General features: G+C 39.7%; 1 protein-coding gene across 1 annotated transcript; it reads left to right on the top strand.

The window, feature by feature from the left end:
- The first annotated feature begins 3,349 nt into the window (after nt 1-3,349).
- Nucleotides 3,350-4,877, top strand: LOC147632999 (putative xyloglucan endotransglucosylase/hydrolase protein 6). Its single transcript, XM_086806018.1, has 4 exons — nt 3,350-3,697; nt 3,805-3,905; nt 4,015-4,208; nt 4,299-4,877. Exons 1-4 carry the CDS (start codon nt 3,520-3,522, stop codon nt 4,681-4,683), a joined length of 858 nt encoding a protein of 285 aa, XP_086662144.1. The 5' UTR covers nt 3,350-3,519; the 3' UTR covers nt 4,684-4,877.
- Nucleotides 4,878-19,947: the final 15,070 nt, after the last annotated feature.

The raw sequence follows: 19,947 nt of genomic DNA, 5'->3' as shown, positions 1-19,947 counted from the left end.
GATGAAAATTTAAGGGTGTACAAATAGAACCCTCCTCCAGATTCTTGCAAATTTTCATGGCCATTTGGTTTGTTTAGGGCCAAAAGCCTACTTTTCTATCTCTTTTGGCCTCGGAGAACCCCCTAGAATTTGGCTATGCAGGTGGTGACAATGGGTGCAAAGATGGTTTGATGTTGATGAAAGACCTCTCCCACACTTGTACAAAGTCTCATGGGGTGATCAATGCTCTTTTGTTGGTCTTTGGGGCCAAACTCCGACTTTTCTAGCTCTGTTTGCCTTTTAGAGTCCCCTTGGAATTTGAGCTATGTGGGGTGAAGAAAAGTGACATGGTCCAAGTGATTATGCTTGTCAAGGATATAAATAAACCATTTCTACGCTCTTGCAAAGTTTCACATCGATCAGGCTTTATTTCGTTGACTGCTTGGGACGGCCAAATGCTTACATTTCTATTTCAATTAGCATTATGCTAGAATTTGAGTTGTGTATGTGACAACGGGTGTAAATATGGTCCCATGGTGATGAAACTTGCAAGGGTGAACAAATAGATCCCTCCTGCACTCTTGCAATGTTTCTCGACCATCAGGCACTATTTAGTTGGTCAGTTAGGGCGACACTCCTACTTTTCTATCTTAATTATAATATATAGATTTTTAGAACTACTTTCTTAAAGATAATTATATACAAATGAGTAATAATATATATTAATTTATTATTTAAAATTATATTAATTTTAAAATTATATTTATTAAGTTTGAGAGATATATATAATGCTTAAAAAATAATTATTAATAAATTATTTTCTAATTATAAATATATATTTAAAATTAATCATATGACTATAGGATATTTATGTTTATATGTTGTACATTAATTATTTATATGTTTAGTTTATATTTTAATTATTTACATATATGTGATAAGTATATATAAATGTATCCATGCATGAAGTTGATGATAAGGAGCCGCATGATGGCGTGGTAACCTAGTTACTGACTTGGTAGATTAGGTGGTTGATGTGTACACATCCATGGTAGTGCCTCTAGATGATGTGCACGGCATTTCCACATAGTGGATGGTTCTAAACGATATGGATTGGTGATGTGGCGTATGTATGACATGGCACCATGAGAGGTGGTATGCCATGTCACCAAACATGAGGTGGCACATAAAGGTGGTAGAATGACATGGCATAGTGAAACTAGGAAGATAAGTTGGCAAGTCAAAGGGTTCAACAATGTTTATGTGGAGTATAGAGGTGGCAAGGTGATGTGATGTGTTGATGATGTTGTAGGACACTCCTTAGAGGGGCTTAGTGATAATGTGGTATGACACATGTTAGTGATATATCAACCATTTAGGCTCACCCAAGAGAGAATAAACCTAAATTATGAAGGCTTATTAGGTTTGGTTTTAAACTTAGTAGAAGTGAAGAGAATGGACACAATGTAAAACATTTTTCACTTGGGAGGGGAGAACACTTGGCTCAAAATTAACCAAATTATTTTTCATAAATTCACAATGAGTAACTCTTTATCTTCAAAAAAATAATACGCAAATATTTTAACTATACAATTTCAAAGTGGAATTTAATATTGTCTACCACTCTTGAAAAAAAAAAATCCGATGAAGATCTTGGAAAATTCAAGTGTTAAAACTTATATTTAACCTTAAGACCACATTATAATGACCTCCTATCACTTCATCAATAAAAAGTAGCAATTTAATGTTTGATATGAGGTGTACAAATTAAGATGCACGTTTTTTCATGTCATTAAAACTCTTTTAAATAATATTATTAATAAAAAATCAGTAAAAAAAATTACTCAATAAAACAAGTTAAGCTTTGGACTATATGAATTTGTGCTATACAAAGTGGGAAGCATTTAAGAATTAAAATAAAATAGATATAAATTTCAAGAGCATATTATTCACTTGTCTAAAACTTGGACTATACGTTGTACACTAAGAAAGAGGCCTTAAAGATTTTTTTATTTTTAATCAAACTCTCTTTTAAGGCGCCTAACATAGGACTTGACATATCATTAGAAGGCTTGAAAGTAATATTTCTTGGATAACCAGGTGCGATTAGCCATTCCGTGTGAAAAATTGGTTGATTTTGGACTTTTTTTTAAAGGCCGCTCACCCAACCTTACCTAGGAAACCTTTATGTACACCTTATTGTACAATCACCCTTATGACATGTAAGGTTGTCAAGGATTTCAAGAAAAAAATGGAGGATAGTCTCAAGCGTCTCATTACTCTTCAAAATGCCACGATACTTATGATGTAGAAATAATAGTACAAAAATGTTTGCACACAATCTTAAAAAACAAGTACAACTCATATTCACTCTTATTGTAAGTCGTTCCTCTTATCGTAAGTCAATATGCTAGAAATTCACAAATTATATGCATATATATTCTACACCTACGTGCTAGATTCTTCTTGGATGACATCCAAGGGACAAAAGTCTTGATTCTCTAAGCATTTTCCTACATCATGCACGACGTTAGACATAGAAAGATGTATTAGTTTACATCATAGATTGAAGTATGCGTATCACTTGTCCATGAACGTTGTCTTGATGATGGAAATCTATGTAGGATTTCATGTCCATCCATGACCCCAATCAAAGTCGATGAATATTAATAAAGCATTTGCTATGTATTGGCAATGTCAACAAAACCTTATGGATTCATGATCTTATGATAAAGGCATACCCCTTGCATTGGTACAGATTTTACCGAGCTTTGCAATTGCTTCTCATTGCAATGATAAGCCTACAAACATTTTATTTAAAAACAAAAGGGTTTTTGTGTACTAGTAACAAAAATAGGGTTATGTTTATGTGCGGATTTGGCACTTTATATGGTAAGAGGTAACATTAATGATGGGCGGTCAGTTGAAGTCTCATGTCTCAAGGGTTACGCTGTCAACTTCCATCTCTCTCTCTCTCTCTCTCTCTCTCTCTCACTGTGTCTCGCGCACGTACGCACAACCCCACTCGTGTTAGTGTCGCTCTAACCGAGTTCGCGTTCACGTGTAGTCCTCTGCCATATGGAATCTCTCCACATTTTATTATGGAGAAATCCCGTGTCTCTCTTTCTCACACGATTTCTTTTTGGCTTCAACGTAGGCGGCCGCTAAAGAGCATACAGAATCGTTCTGGCACAGCTGCTTCCCATTAAAAAAGCTACGCGTTGGAGCCTTTGGTCGTAGCAAGCCTGGATTCCACCTCAACCAATTTCTCAGCAGTTACGACGTAGCTGCCGGCCCTCGCACACAATACACACACACACCCACCCCACTTTGTGCTTCTATATGAGCGGAAGGCAATGCATGAATTTTCCACTGCATTCACTTGTTGATTACAATTAGCCACCTACAATTACATTGTCTTGTTGATTATAAGCCTACCATTCACTTGTTGATCACAATTAGCCACCTACAATTACATTGTCTTGTTGATTATAAGCCTACGATCGTGATACAAACCCCAATTAGTGGTCACCTCGACTCATGGGCCGGACTAGTACCGTGCTTTCCTGTGCCCTACTCTTGGCTTTCTCTTGGGCCATTTCTGCAGCTTTGGCTACCGTCTTCACAGACGACTTCTATGTGACTTGGGGCGCTCCAAATAACGTCAATCTTGTCGACAATGGCCAAGTTATGCAGCTCGTCCTGGACAATTCTTCTGGTGAGCGCCCAATACTTTAGGAAATTAATGTGAGAGCTATTCCCACGTAATAAACCTCAGTGTACCTTGCAGTTTCTAATGTTTGTGGGTATATCAAAATGCTGCAGCGTCCGGATTTGCATCCAAGAACAGGTACCTGTTTGGAAGCATCGACATGCAGATTAAGCTTGTGCCTGGCGACTCGGCGGGGACGGTAACGGCCTATTATGTAATGAGCCACTCTCTGCAACTACAACAGTATGCTTGCCGCTCGATATTTAATCTCTTCACTCAAACTATTAAGCTTATTAATTATTCTCTGATAATGTCGCATGCAGTTCTCCTCCGAAACCTCGAATCACGATGAGCTGGACTTCGAGTTCCTGGGCAACGTGAGCGGAGAGCCATACATTCTGCAGACCAACGTGTTCTCAAATGGGGTGGGCGGACGGGAACAGCGGATCTACCTCTGGTTCGATCCCACAGCTGACTACCACACCTACTCAGTGCTATGGAACCAGCAGCACATCATGTAATTAATCCCCCGTCTTAGCGTTAATAATACGTCATTAGTTCCTGATATGCGATTAAGCTGATCATTGGGTGTGTTTGATGATTGCAGCTTCTCTGTGGACGGGACGCCCATCCGGCAGTTCGCCAACAACGAGGCCGCGGGCGTACCTTACCTCAGCAAGCAACCCATGCGCATCTACTCCAGCATATGGAACGGCGACAGCTGGGCCACCCGCGGCGGCCTCGACAAGATCGACTGGGGCCACGCCCCTTTCATCGCCTCCTACACCGGTTACCAGCTGGACGCCTGCCTGGAGAACGCCCCTGACACATGCCCCTCACAAGAATGGTGGAACCAAGCCACTTACCAGACCTTGGACACGCAGCAGCAGGGGAGGCTCCAGTGGGTGCAAGAGAACTATATGATCTACGACTATTGCACCGACACGGAGAGATACCCCGTTCCCCCCACCGAATGCAATCTCCAAACATAATATAAAGTATTACACCTAGAAGCTAGGCACCTTTTGCAATGTTTTGATTTGTGTAAAAAGCTGGCCGATTCTTTTTCACCACTTAAATAACGCCCAAGCTCCCAAACAGGCGCATTTGTTACGCACACTCCCCCACTTGCGCCAGCTAATTCATTATTTTGTGGACATAAAGAAAAGTTCAAAGTTCGTTCTCTCTCTCTCTCTCTCTCTCTCTCTCTCTATTATACATGTGTGTGAGAGACTCTCTCTCTATGTGTGTGTGAGAGACTCTCTCTATGTGTGTGTGTGTGAGAGAGAGAGAGAGAGAGAGAGGTTTGACTAAGTTTTACACTTGGTAAATTGTGACATAAAATCTTCTAGTATATGACAAACACTTGGTAAATTGTGACATAAAATCTTCTAGTATATGAAATGGACAAGACAAACACCCACGTATAAGAAGTGATAATAGCCATAATTAAGCCTATTGATTGAGTCTCGAGGTTTGACTAAGTTCTACACTTGGTAAATTATGACATAGAATCTTCTAGTATATGAAATGGACGAGACAAACAGTCGCTTCTAAGAAGTGATAATAGCCACAATTAAGCCTATTGTGATTGAGCCTTGAGGTTTTACTAAGTTCTACACTTGGTAAATTGTGACATAGAAACACCCACTTATAAGAAGTGATAATAGCCACAATTAAGCCTATTGATCGAGCCTCGAGGTTTGACTAAGTTTTACACTTGGTAAATTGTGACATAGAATCTTCTAGTATATGAAATGTATGCGACAGACACCCACGTATAAGAAGTGATAATAGTCACAATTAAGCCTATTGATCAAGCCTCTAGGTTTGGCTAAGTTTTGCACTTGGTAAATTGTGACATAGAATCTTCTAGTATATGAAATGGGCGAGACAAACACCCACGTAATAGCAACAATTAAGCCTATAATTAATCGAGCCTTGAGGTTTGACTAAGTTTTACACTTGGTAAATTGTGACATAGAATCTTTTAGTATATGAAATGGACGAGACAAACACCCAAGTATAAGAAGTGATAATAGCCACAATTTAAGCCTATTGATCTCTCTCTCTCTCTCTCTCTCTCTCACTCACTCACTCACTCACTGACACACGCACACACACACACACACACACACACACACACACACACACACAAAAGAAACATGCATGCCAATCGTAACCCGATCATTTGTTCAATATACCTTAGCTATTTACTTTGACACCATTTGTATTGCAATTTATTGAAATTATTTTTTATTCTTTTGCAACGTTGTTTAAGGTGAGAAAAAATTGTCTTGTATTTGTTGATAATGGTAACCTAAATCCTTTGTGATCTTTTAAGAAAGTATAGAGGGTGTTGTTATGTACATGACCATGTGGTTTAGTATTGACAAAAATGTTTCGGCATAGTGCGCTTGCATATCCCAAGGCATTGGAGAAGCCCTTTGACCTACTTGGCCAAGTTAGAGTGATTTCATATGTGATTGTTGGGTGGTGTGGACCTAGATAGAGGGCTACACAATCGATTATGATGAGACCTTTGCACCTAGTATGTCTCATATAACTACAACCAGATGTATTACTGCATTTGGGTAGTGCATCATGGTTGGATTGTACAACAGTTGAATATCAAGATTGCCTTCTTGAATAGTGATTTGTATGAGTTGGTTTATGTATCTCAACCTCCTGGTGGTGATGTTGAGAAGGGGCAAGAATCTAAAGTATGCAAGTGAAGAAAATCCATTTTGGATTAACAAGTATGCTCCTCCAATTGAGGACATCAATAAATGTCATGAAAAGGCACTATAAAAGTTCTACATTATGAGGCATTGGCCACCCTAGGCCTTAGTTAAGTACGTTTTGGGTGCCCAAGTGTGAATAAGGACCAATTATATATAAGAAATTTTCTCATAATGAAAAGACACAATCCCCCCTTTGTGCTATTGAGAGCTCTTCTTTGCGTCTTGAGAGAGATTGAGAGAGAGCATTGTAGCATTTGTGCCTCTTCTATGCTTGTATGACTCATGCTGGTGTGGGAGAGTGAGGAAGAGTGATTGCCTTATGTGACAGTGTGAGCGACTCTACGGTGAATGACAGCGTGGAGGTGGAGCTTAACAAGTGAGCTTGGAGGCCTCAAGGGACTCAAGTTCGAAGCATTAGTAAGTGCCCTACGACAATTGTGTTCTATCACTCTTCCTTTAGGTGAATGTATTGAGTTCCCTCTTTGAGGTGTGGTAGCCCATAACATTTTTTGGCGCCGCATCGGGAAAACACCTTTGTTTCTTCCTTAATCTTGGAGTTTCAGCTCCCATTGCATAAGATTCATGATTGCCTTTGCATTTTGGTAGTGCATTATGTAGGAAATGAATGGATAACATTTGTGTGGAAGTAAAAAATCGTGAGAAATTGGTTGTGTTTGTTGTGTATGTGGGTGGTGGAGTGATATTAGAATAGAGCCTCACTGTTTTTTCTAGTTAATTTTGATATTTGCATCACTGGAATCATCAACGTGAACGAGCAAGTTGGTGTTCTATTATACTTCTTTTTAAAAAATTCACAAAAATTAAAAAAATACGGAACCATTGACTATGCCTCTTGAACTTGTATTCCACTCCTTAGATGTGGCACAATCATTTTGGGAACTGTTGGATAAGTATTTTTGCACCCAGAATCACATTAGTCGATGTGGAAAGTTCCCATGTGAAATTGAAGGAAAATTTTCACATCGTGAACCGTTTTTTGTAACTTCACGCTGTGAATCGCTCTCGACATTAGCATCGTGAATAACGCCTAGCCTTATCCTGACACCTTTGACGCCACGAGGTCTGATAAAATTAAGAATTGTGAAAGTGTAAAAAATTATTCACGACGTGAACTATTTCAAAACTCTTCACGGCGGCATGAACCAAATCGTTCACGATGTGAACCATTTTAGAAACTTTCACGGCGTGAACCATTTTTTGTTCAACTTTTCACTCACGGCGTAAACCAAATCATTCACGACGTGAACCATTTTAGAAACTTTCACGATGTACACCATTTTTTGTTCACAACGTGAAACCTTATCTCTTCACAACGTGAATGTTTTCCTACAATCTCACACCTTTATCAAATCCAACTCACGAGGTTGGTATAGTTAGGTTAAGGCTATGGAGGTCTTGAGAAGATTAACACTCATAACAAGGTAACGTGAATTCTAATCCTCCCAAGAGCAAAAAATTTTAAATACGTGAAAGTGCAGAAAATCGTTCATGATGTGAACTGTTTTCTGACACTTCACGTCATGAACTGTTTTCTGACACTTCATGTCATGAACTGTTCTCTCTGCAATCTCACGGCCTTAGGAACGGGTCGGCAGAATCTAATCAAAACTTAATTGGGATAGAAAAATAGCTTATCGAATCATATATACATGCACTCAAGGTCTAGAAAGCTCATCGGAGACGACCTTACACCTGACGATAGTGCATCAAATCACCCAGGATCTTCCTATCAAAAAAGTGTGGGTTCAGGCCACTCATTGAGCACTCACTTGAGTGTCTTAGGAATCTGACCACCGTTGAAACTAGTAGGGAAGAGTCCATGGAAGAAGGGCTGAGGTACTCTAGGTTTGGGAAAGAGGAGAAACCACCCTCCCCAACCAGATCCAATGGTATCATTGATATCGCCTGGGAATTTTTTGGTCTCCAAACCAGTCATGAGACGAAGAAGCGTAATCTGCAGGCATGGATCCGTCAACCAATGTTGGACTTGGTCGAAGGCAAGAAGTGCATGGAACTTTTAATTTTGCAAAGGCGTACAGAGGCAACTAATGGGGATGAGCCACTCCAAGGTGCTTGCAGGACTATCCCATGGACCAAAGATACCTAGAAGAGCCAACACAGGAAGAGGACGAGGTCTAGGTAGGGGAGAGCAATTCCTCAAAGACCAAGGTTGGATCCAACCATTGATCTTAATGCAGCCACAAGGATGGACCTGTTGAATATGGCCATAGAAATGGACCGAGGAATGGTCAGGGAACTAGGCATTGCTCTAGAATCCCGACCCTCCCAGATAAAGCCACACATCATTTCCAAGCTCGTCCAAAAATTCTGTGGGGACGGGGATCCTACCATGTAGAGATTTTTGAATCCACATGCGAAACCTGTGGGCCTGTCAGTGATCTGACAATGATTCATGCTTTCTCACACTGACCCCTAGAAGGGAAAGCGCATCAGTGGTTCTGAACCCTTAAACCTGAGGATAAGGTTAACCTCACACGACTCAAGAATGTGTTTATGCCCAGCTTTCCCAGAAGTGGTGACAGATGGAGCCCTGTGTGGCAGCTACACAATATCAAACAAAAGGAAATGGAGTCGATGAGAGACTCTATGTGTCTCGACTTAAGCACTTAAATTCAAGGTGCAAACTACGAGAGAGGTTAATTGACGATCAGTTATTACCGTGCTTCCAGAGAGGTTAATTGACGATTAGTTATTGCCGTGCTTCCAGAGAGGTTGACGATCAGTTATTGTCGTGCTTCCAGAGAGGAGTAAGAGACCACAAGATGTATGATTATCTGGTACTAGCCCGACCAGCCACTGTAGATGCATGTTGCAAACTGGCAATTGAATATGCAGATAATATGTTGGAATTGTCAGAACTAGAAGATGTCAGAATATCTTCGGCACAACGATGACTTCACGTGTTTCGAGTTTCCAAGAGATTGGAACTCGGGCAAGCAAGTTGGAAACATGAGTGAAGACAAGCTCAGTAGTAACGCAATACTAGAGAAATTGAAGGTAAAGGAGGGAAGAGAAACATTTGGGCATGGGCATAACCATCTTTACCTCCGTAGGGAATTGGTATGGTGCTCTATGTGCAGAAATTGAATCACACTACCATCGAATGTCCACAATTAAGAGCAAGGCCATTACTCTATTGTGCACACTATGTAAAATTAGGGAATCATGACACTTCAATGTGTAGATATCCAAGGTTCCAAATAGTTACACAGCTGCTGCCGGCACCTAGAGCTCCATTGGCTTTACTAGCACCACCTGGACAAATCACTGCAGTAGGTGCAAGACAACCCAACTCTTCCTATTTGCTTAGGGGGATGTTCTAGTTATAGGACACTTCACCTCTACCACCACTTGTTCTACCACCACAACCACCACATGCTAAAATCAACTAAGTATTGATTGAAGAGCCATCAGAAGATATTGATATGGTACATGAAGTAAAACTTAGCGGAGAGTACTATGAGGAAGCTACGGAGGTCACACCTGAATTCTATGTCCTATAGAATAACACGTCAATACCTGTGTTTCAAACCACGTTACAGTGGAAGGGTAAGGACATGAACCCAAACATGAGGAGAGGACCACAACAATGTTTTGGCTATGGAGGGCCGCATCGAATTGCTGAGTGCACAAACAAGAATGTGGTTCATGCGCACCAACCCCAACAATTGATTGCTTTGCCCAATGGCATGCCAGTGCTCACTTGTATTAAGTATGGTATTGATCATTTGATCAAGGATTGTTCATATTGCGCAAGTGGTTCAACTTCCACTTCTTATTAGGCCACCATCCGAACCATTAGTGTGCAACTGAAAATATCACACCACTCAATGTCATGACATGAGGAAGCCACTAAGGTACACGATGAGTTTTCTAAGGATTGGAGTGAGAGGAATTAAGATATCACTGCAGGGAAAACATAAGGAGAAAGTCACCCTTCAAGAGCCAGAAACACCTAAGCATACGAAAGTTGGGCATCAAGAGGACAAAACCTACCCAGTGTTTAGTCCCATAACATCTTATTTATCTAGTATGTGATTGTAAAAATAAGGATAACACTAATGCACCCCTAACTGAGAATGATCGTATATATATTGGACTTGACTTCAGCTGAAGAAGATGAGCTCGTTGCCCTCCTTGAGGAATTTAAGGACTGTTTTGCCTGGAATTACAAGGAGATGAAGGGTGTACCACCTGAGGTAGTGCAGCATACGATTCCAATCATGGAAGGATCAAGACTAAACAGGAAGAAACCATACTAGTAGATGAATCCTAAGTATGCAGCAATTGTAAAGGAAGAAATAGATAAACTCATTACTGTGGATTTCACTTATGAGATAGGTCATACTAGATAAATCCTAATAAGTATGCGGTAATTATAAAGGAGGAAATAGATAAACTCATTACTGCTGCGGATTTCATCTATGAGATAGAACACAGAGATTGGTTGTCACCACGGATAGAACACATGGATTAGTTGTCAACCAATCGTAATAGTGCCAAAAAATAATGGAAAACTTAGGGTATGTGTCGATCTTAAAAAGGTCAATGCAGCTACTAGGAAAGACCATTATCCATTGCCCTATATATGGAACATGTTTTGGAGAGAGAGTGGCTGGTGAAGAAGCTAACAGCTTCTTGGATGGATTTTAAGGCTACAATCAAGTGTCAATAGCACTAGAAGATGAGCATGTTTTGGAGAGAGTGGCTGGTGAAGAAGCTTACAGCTTCTTCGATGGATTTTAAGGCTACAATCAAGTGTCAATAGCACTAGAAGACGAGCATAAGACAACTTTCAATGCAATGTGGGGGACGTTTGCATACAAAGTCATGCGCTTTGGTCTCACCAATGCCCTAGCAAAATTCCAACAACTAATGTGCACAGCCTTCAAAGACTACTTGCAGAAGTGGTTGGAGGTATTCATTGATGATATATGTGCACACTCTTGATGGGCAGACCATCTGGCTTGTTAAGGAAGGTATTTGTGCGATGTCGATTATATCGTAAATCCCTAAACCCTTTAAAGTGCTAATTTTGGGTCAAACATGGTGTGATATTGGGACACATTGTCTCAAAGAGAGGTATATCCACAGATAATAGCAAGGTCAAGTTGATATTGGAGCTGCCACTACCCACTAATTACAAAGGTGTGCAAAGATTTATGGGCCACATTGGGAATTACTCTGTCGCTTTATAATTTTCTATATTGAAATCGCCAAGCCATTGTACAAGCTACTCATTGTCTTTGAATGAACTAAGGAATGCTAGAAAGCATATGATCGATTGAAGCAGGCATTGGCTCTAGTGCACCAATTCTATGACTCCCCAATTGGGACCTCATATTTCATGTGCACATTGATGCATCAAACTTTGCTATTGGATGCGTACTAGCCCAGCCCAGTGAGTTGGACTATCCAGTGTACTTCGCTAGTTGTCAACAATTGAATGATGCAGAGGTGAATTATACCACCACAGAGAGAGAAGGATTGGCCACAATTTACGCTGTTAAGAAGTATCGACATTACTTATTGGCCAACAAATTCTTGTTCTTCGTGGACCATCATGCCTTATTATACTTAGTGAATAAGCCTTGCACCACGGGAAGAATCATCGCTGGTTGTTATTACTATTGAAATTTGACTTTACAGTTACAGTAAGAAAGGGAGACACAACATGTGTTAGCCGATCATATGTCAAGAATTCCAAATGGGAAACCAGCAACTGGTGTTAATGATGACCTCTCTAATACTTGTTTGTTCAAAAAGTGGACATGGTACCCGAATGGAGCGAAGAGATATTTGAGTATCTAGCTTATGGTTTTCCACAAGAAACACCCTTGAACAAAGATAAAATGCGGTGACTTATTAATCTTGCTACACCTTATTGATTAATTGCAGGAGAATTATATAAGCTAGGTAAAGACAATATCCTATGAAGATGTGTGAGAGAAGATGAGTTCTTCACAATATTGGATGAAGCTCATTCAGGGCATTTTAGTGGAGAGATCACGGCTCACTAGCTACTTCAAGAAGCAGGATTATGGTGGCCTACGTTGTTCAGAGATGCCATAGAATTTGTCAAAAGGTGCGAAGAATGTCAGCGATTTGTTATCCCACAAAGGGACAAGATGTCGCTCACCCCAATTATTGTAAGACAACCCTTCGAAAAATGGGGGGTGGATTTTGTTGGACCTATTAGTCCAGCGACACATCCATCACAAGCCCCATATGTGATCATGGGGCCACGGACTATTTCACCAAATGGGCAGAAGCCAGAGCCTCGAAGCGAGCTGATGCACAAACAATAGCAAAATTCTTATATGAGAAAATTATCTCGAGATTCGACTGCCCATTAGAATTAGTTAGTGATCGCGGCTCACATTTTATTAATAAGGTGATTGATCATTTACTTGTTGGATTCTTAGTAGTCCATTGGAAATCATCACCTTATTATCCACAAGCTAATGGTCAAGCAAAGGGTACAAACAAATTTTGTGTACTACCTTGACGAAAACCTTGGAAGCAAGTAGCATAAGTTGACAATGCCCTATGGGCATACCGAACATCATATAAGGTAGCGACGGGATACACTCCCTTCTGTCTAGCTTATGGTGTTGAGGCAATAATGCCTATGGAATACCTCTAGTTCTGAGCTTAAGGATTGTAGTGCAAGAGCGTCTGATGAAGAATGCATTAGCTGAAAGGCTAATCGATTTAGAGAAGTTTGATGAGACCAGGCTAATTGCATCGCATGGACTCATGGTCGAGAAACTATGCAGAAAGCATTGGTTTGACAAAAACTTGAAACAAAATAATTGGAAATGGGAGACCTTGTCCTCATGTATGGTGTAGGAAGCACCAAGAAAAAAAACTCAAGTACAGAGGCCTAGGACCCTTCCGAGTGTGTCAGAGATTACACCTCAAGGAGGGTCGGTTACAATTGAGACAATTGATGGCGTACAGATGGAGGGTTACGTTAATGGAAGCAAACTCAAAAAATATTTGGGACCACTGACCCAAGAGATGCTCTTGCAAGAACATCTCTTAAAACAACAAAAATAGCTCTCAAAGGAAAAAATCCAGCAAGCTCAAGAGGAGAGGCTAAGGCAAGGGAGACCAAAGCTAAACAATTACTCCAAAAGAGAATGTTACACGTGAACATGGCTTCCTTGACTCTCCCGGATGAAGAGGAACTGAATATTGAGTCAGCACGACTCAGGATGGAACTATCTACGGCTAAATGCTGTGCAAGGAGCATTGCACTAATACATACAGGATCAAGTCATAACCTGATCTCATATATGAGACATGGGTAGCCTTAGATAGACTGCACCTTGAACCCATCGATGCACAAGTACGCAGTGTGCACTTGATAACTATGAAAGCTAAGGGATTTTAAGTGTTAACATTTCCATTATAAATAAGTCCTTGGCTGGAAAGGTGTTCATCATGCCTGCAAGTTCCATGGAAGAGGAAATAATACCATAGTAGATAATTTGGGAAAAATCCCATTCCCATTTTAAAAATGGGATCATGGTGAACCTATCCAAGATTTTGTCAAAACCCCCTCATGTGACATATCATTGGAAAGATCTTGAAGAGTAGTATCTAAATATATAATGTCCGACAAATTTGGAGTTCATATGCTCAAGATATGGCCAAAACTATGTTAAAAAGGTAATTCCCAAAGTATGAGATTTTTCCCAAATTATCTAATATTGTCTTAAATGATCTTAGGATGATCCTGGATTTGCGCCAGCAAACGTAATATCCAATGGGAGAAGAGGACAACACCGCTGAATGGGGGTGACAATGTCATGTCCGTACCCTTATGGAGCCTGACAAACACATGGAGATAGGCTGTGATTGAGGAGATAGCAACACCGAGCACGGTGACATCAACTCATAAAACAAAAAAAAAGCATCAATTCCATAAACCCTACACAAGCAATATCCAAAGTCATAGGGTACATAGCAATGGGTGCCCATAGGGGGCATTTGAGCATAAAAAGGGCCCTGTAAGAATCCCTAATTTTAAGAAATTAAGACTAATTTTGTTGTGGCATAAGGAGACACAGCTCATAAAGAAGCATACTTTCTTTAATCTTGTCCATTAGTGGGGCCCGAAAATAGGAAAAATCCATTTAGTTTCAATTCTACCCTTTCAATCTTATTTCATGCACTTTAATGTTGTATTTGAAATTCCCACCAAATTCCACATCAACCTCAAAAACGGTTTTCATTCATTCTCCCAACTTTCCACGCTTGCAATACGATTCTCTCTTTCTCCCATTCCTGAAGTATCTGAGCCATCTGTTTGAGTCTCTCCCAAGCTCTCCTTTTCCATGTGAAGATATTTTCTCTCTCTAGAGATACCATCTTAGAACTACTATTTCATCCATACATATTCTCGGGAGCTTCTATGAAGTTATCGATAACCTCTGTGTCCAAAGCCAACAAATCCTCTTTATATTCATTCTTTACATCAAGTAATCCTCTGGCAGGTTCACAACCATCTGCTATAACTGCAAGGTAGTAATCTTCCCTAAAATTACAGAGCTTTTGAATATGGGAAAGAAGCAAATAACTCTTCCCATTTATAAGGAAAGAGGGAAGCCCAGGGATGACAAAATTTGACTTTATGTGCTCTCCCTGCATAGAACAAACCTCATCAATGATTGTAGATGCCTTCATTAGAGCCACATCAAACACTGTGCTTGGAATGCAATCATCATCAGATAAAAGGTCCATGACCTCTTCATCTCTACAGACTCACTTTTTAAAACAAAAGGCTCTTGTGGAGCATTCTCACTCTGCAATTTGTTCTCTATCCTCGAACAAGCTTAGCACATCGTGGAAGGGAAACACCGTGAAGGAAAATTTTATCTCTACTCCACCCTTTTGAAAGTCACCTTCCACCACGATGCGACAAACAAGCTTATTGCACCGTGAAGGAAAATTTATGTGATTTGTGATTTTTATCTCTACTACCACCCACTTTATTTATTTTATGTTTTATCATTGTTGTTAATATAATCTCACGTATTTATTTTATAGTTTTTATCATTATTTAGATTTATGTTTTTCAAAATGGCAAAGGGCACTGGAGTGGGTGCATTATTAATTTGGTGAAGTGCCGAGTTCTATTCATGAATAACATGGTTGGAATGCACAGAGAATGTAAATTGTAAGTACTACTTTGTATGATTTTTACCATACTACTTAAGTTCTTTTAATTTTGAACATTGAAATTTTGTTATAGGGCACCTAAGAGAGTGGTTGCTACCATTGAAGTTTTGTATCCTCAGTTAAAAAAGGAGACATAGTATAAGTTTTTAAATCAACTCGTTCCTCGTCAAAAGGATTCACACTCCTGTTAATGCCAGTGTATGGAAATTCATTCTCTCCAAGTACACTGAAATTAATAGCAGTGTAAGTTACGTTACTCGTTCTCCCATTTTTTTTTGCTTTCACCTCTTTTACAATATTCAATTTTGAGCCATTTTTTATTTTTAATGCAATCTCTTGGTATGCCTGATTTTCGGTTGTGGAGCATGCAGACGAAGGTGATTAATATTATACTTAACGATGCAATTACATGGAACTTGACTCGCCATGTCCAACAGATGAAACAGGTGAAGCCTCTACATTAAAGAAGAAAAGAATGCCTATGCATTCACCTTTTAAGCATTTTATCTTTAAGCAAGGAACCCCTGAGAAGGTTGGCAAAAAGGGTACTCCGAAGAAGAAGCTTCGATTCATAAGGCAAGAAGGCTTCTACAGAAGAGACCTAGGCAAAGGATGTGGATGCAGGGCCCATGACAGAGAATCCTAAGGGCATGGAGCCCCAGCAGCCCTAGCACATGCAGATCTTTATTAGTAAATTTCATTTTGTAAAGATTCTTCTTGATACGAGCGTTTTTCTCATATCTTTGTTTTTTTAAATATCCAGAATTCTTATTGAACCCCTGATTATTTTAGCAATTTAAGATGGCTTTAAAAATAATTTATGAATATATATATATATATATATATATATATATATATATATATATATATAGAGAGAGAGAGAGAGAGAGAGAGAGAGAGAGACAGAGACAGAGACAGAGACAGAGACAAAGCAAAGTATAATACGAGTATACATATAAATTGAAATGTTGCAAAATATTTTTCATTAAAGTAACATTGAGATACAAATTGTTTTGAGCCCAAGTCCTCAATACAAAACATTCCTAAAATTCCTAATCATCCTGCTGAGTAGGCTTTTCTTCAGTTGGCTTGTTTTGGGTCTTCTCTGAAGGATTATTTGATACATGGCTTTGGCTTTAGCTATTAGTTTTTTTGCATCTTCAAGGTCTTCGTGTCTATTTTTAGAGTACACGACAGATTTATCATCTGTATCCCCAACAGAGGAATACACTGAGTAATCTTGTGAGACTGGAGGGGGCGTAGCAACCTTGCTAGGAGCATCCTTATCGCAAGAAGAGTTCTCATCCATGGGAGGCTGGCTTTTGTTATGAGGTATGAGTAAGAAATAATGTTACAACTTTCATATGTAGGATGTCTTTATATACTGCTCAAAACCATGTTCTACAATCCTGTGTGCCATAAAACCACCCTAGTTTTGAACAATTGTCATCTCCAATCCTGTGTGCCATAAAACCATTTTCCCAGCCTACAATGAATTGACCATTCATGTGTTATAAGAATTCGCATTCATGGGACAGATTTCTACAATCCAAGAAAATATATTAAAAGACACATTTAAATACACATTGCACTTTTGATTGGTAAATCATAAAAGATTTTACAAAAATGATTTGAAAAGGAAGCTTGGAAGGTATTGTTCTAGAGAAGTTCATTAACTCATCGATATACCCTTAGCCTCCCAGTTAGTATCTACCACCATCGGCTCCATTCGCTTATGAGTCTTCCTATTATTCACCTTGAATTGTGCCTTGCTAATATCCTCACCTTCTACGATTTGAAGGTACTCCCTAACAATTAGGAGGCTCCAATGTCTACTTGCACTTATAACTTCCACCACACACGACTTGGCAACCGAACACATATGTCAACAGGTAAAACAACTTGTTCATCTACCTGCATTAGAACCGAATAACTGTTATTTTTCATCCACCGCTAATAAAAGCGTATGTATAACGTGGAATGAGCTTTGAGATACCAAAATGAAACACTAGACTCTAAAATTTTACACTTGAATGTGTCATTTTTATGCACCCCCTCTACAATACTCCAGTGCTCTCCAAGCAAGGCAACCATGTCATCACTTAGTACTTTCTTGCACACAAACATGGTACATGTTTGTGAGAAGGTAAATTGATTGAACATCTTAGCAAAAAGATGTGTTGGGCATACCCAACTAAGACCCACAGATCGAGAGGGCTTTGCAAACTTTAAAGACCCGACCATTACAGTCCGAGCATCTAGGATTGGCCATTCAATAGAAGAGAGGGGGGGAGATGTTATCATCTGTAACTTACCAAAACCACCATCATGCCACCCAGTACTACAAACACGAGGGGGCTATGCTACTATCATCACAAATGATGCACATCCCAAACTAGAATATTTTGGAATACAGTCGGACTAGAGAAAAGAATTCTTAGCTATTCCAAAATGCAACCAAGTCTATATGTGCATGCCACTAACTCAGCAAGTTGACCCATTATACATGCCACTAAAGAGAAGATGGACTCCACTGGAGTTTCAGGAGGCCAAGCAGCGCGACTCCCATGTATGTTACAATTTCCCAGTCTTCATGCTAGCAACCTTTACAGACATACGGGAGCAAAGAAAACAGATGCTCACTTGGATACAGGCATGGTGCCATATCCCGAACCCAGCAATCGTGGGCTAGTGTTCAATTTTTAAAATTTCTCATGGTCCTTGATTGATCAACCCAAAGATCCCTATGATGGATATCAAACTGAACAACTGCAATTCAACATGAATCAAGGCCCATATGATAGGGGTATGATGCTATATTATCATCATCCTGCGGTGTCTTCCTACATACATGCATGTCACATTCGAAGACATGGTCGACACAAGGTTATGGCACTCACACTCATCATTCAGAAGAACCCTCAAAAAGCTTCAGTCATGCCGAAACTTCTACCATCATGAGTTTGGTGACCAAAGTCTTTAGACCTCAGTAATAGGTTCTAAGCATAGAACCTACATCAAGTAGGGGGGATGTTAATCCTATTTTGGATTAACAAGTATGCTCCTCCCCTCAATTGACATTAATAAGTGTCATGAAAAGGCACTATAAAAGTTATACATTATGAGATATTGGCCACCCAAGGCCTTAGTTAAGTAAGTTTTGGGCACCCAAGTGTGAATAAGGGCCAATTGTATATAAGGTATTTTCTCATAAATGAAAAGACACAATCCCTTTGTGCTATTGAGATCTCTTCTTTGTGTCTTGAGAGAGATTGAGAGAGAATTCTAGCATTTATGCCTCTTCTATGCTTGTATGACTCATGCTTGTGTGGGAGAGTCAGAGAGAGTGATTGCCTTATGCAATGGTGTGAGCGACTCTATGGTGACAGCGTGGAGGTGGAGCTTAATAAGTGAGCTTGGTGGCCTCAATGGATTCAAGTTCGAAGCATTGGTAAGTTCCTTGTGACAGTTGTGTTCTATCGCTCTTCCTTTAGGTGAATGCATTGAGTTCCCTCTTGGAGGTGCGGTAGCCCATAACAGTAATTGGCGTTCATGTGTGTATATAAGTGAACTCCTTTAAGGAGTTACACCTAGGCTCATTTTGGCCTTTTGTAACCTGACTCTTCACTCTTATGCCTTAGACTTGTTTTGGCCCTTGGAAACTTGAATTTTAAACTCTTATTCCATTAGTGCTTTTTGGCCTCTGGTGATTTGACTTAGAGTTGGATGCTTACCTAGTAGCATTCCCTTGTTATTATTCTTTAAGAAATAGTATCTTTAGCTTAGTTATCTAAGATAATTACATCATCTTGATGACTAGGTTAAGAATAAGGTTTCTTTCTACTCCTGTATCAAATAATGCAAGTTTGGCTATTGTTTGTGTGTTTATGGGGAATTCTAGGTAGAGCCTTGTAGGTTTGACCTCGTCATTATGCATTTTGGCCATGTGAATAGGTATAATACCTCTCCTTTGCTTCTCTTTTTCCGCTTGAACTTTAGCTTCCCGTTTGTTGGGCCCTCTTGTTTTCTAATTTCTTTAGCCTCATGAATGGCTTGAAGTTGTTCATAGGATAATAGCCCATAATACTTTCTAAGTTTACTCCCATTGACGAATCCTTCCATGTGGACTTCATTAAGGGTCTCTAGGCATGCTATGAGTTTGTAGATTCTAAGATGATCCATCCCTCTCAACTTCAAGTCCCTTTTGTTTTTCTTGAACAAAATGAACTTGAACCTCTTAGTTTTAATGTTGGCATCAAACCACCTTTTTTGTAGGACTAC

The sequence above is a fragment of the Cibotium barometz genome, chromosome 12 (assembly GCF_041138505.1).
Source record: "Cibotium barometz isolate CiBa-2024 chromosome 12, ASM4113850v1, whole genome shotgun sequence".
NCBI lineage: Eukaryota > Viridiplantae > Streptophyta > Polypodiopsida > Cyatheales > Cibotiaceae > Cibotium > Cibotium barometz.
Note: the sequence above shows the minus strand (reverse complement) of the source record. Positions and strands in the feature narration are given on the sequence as shown.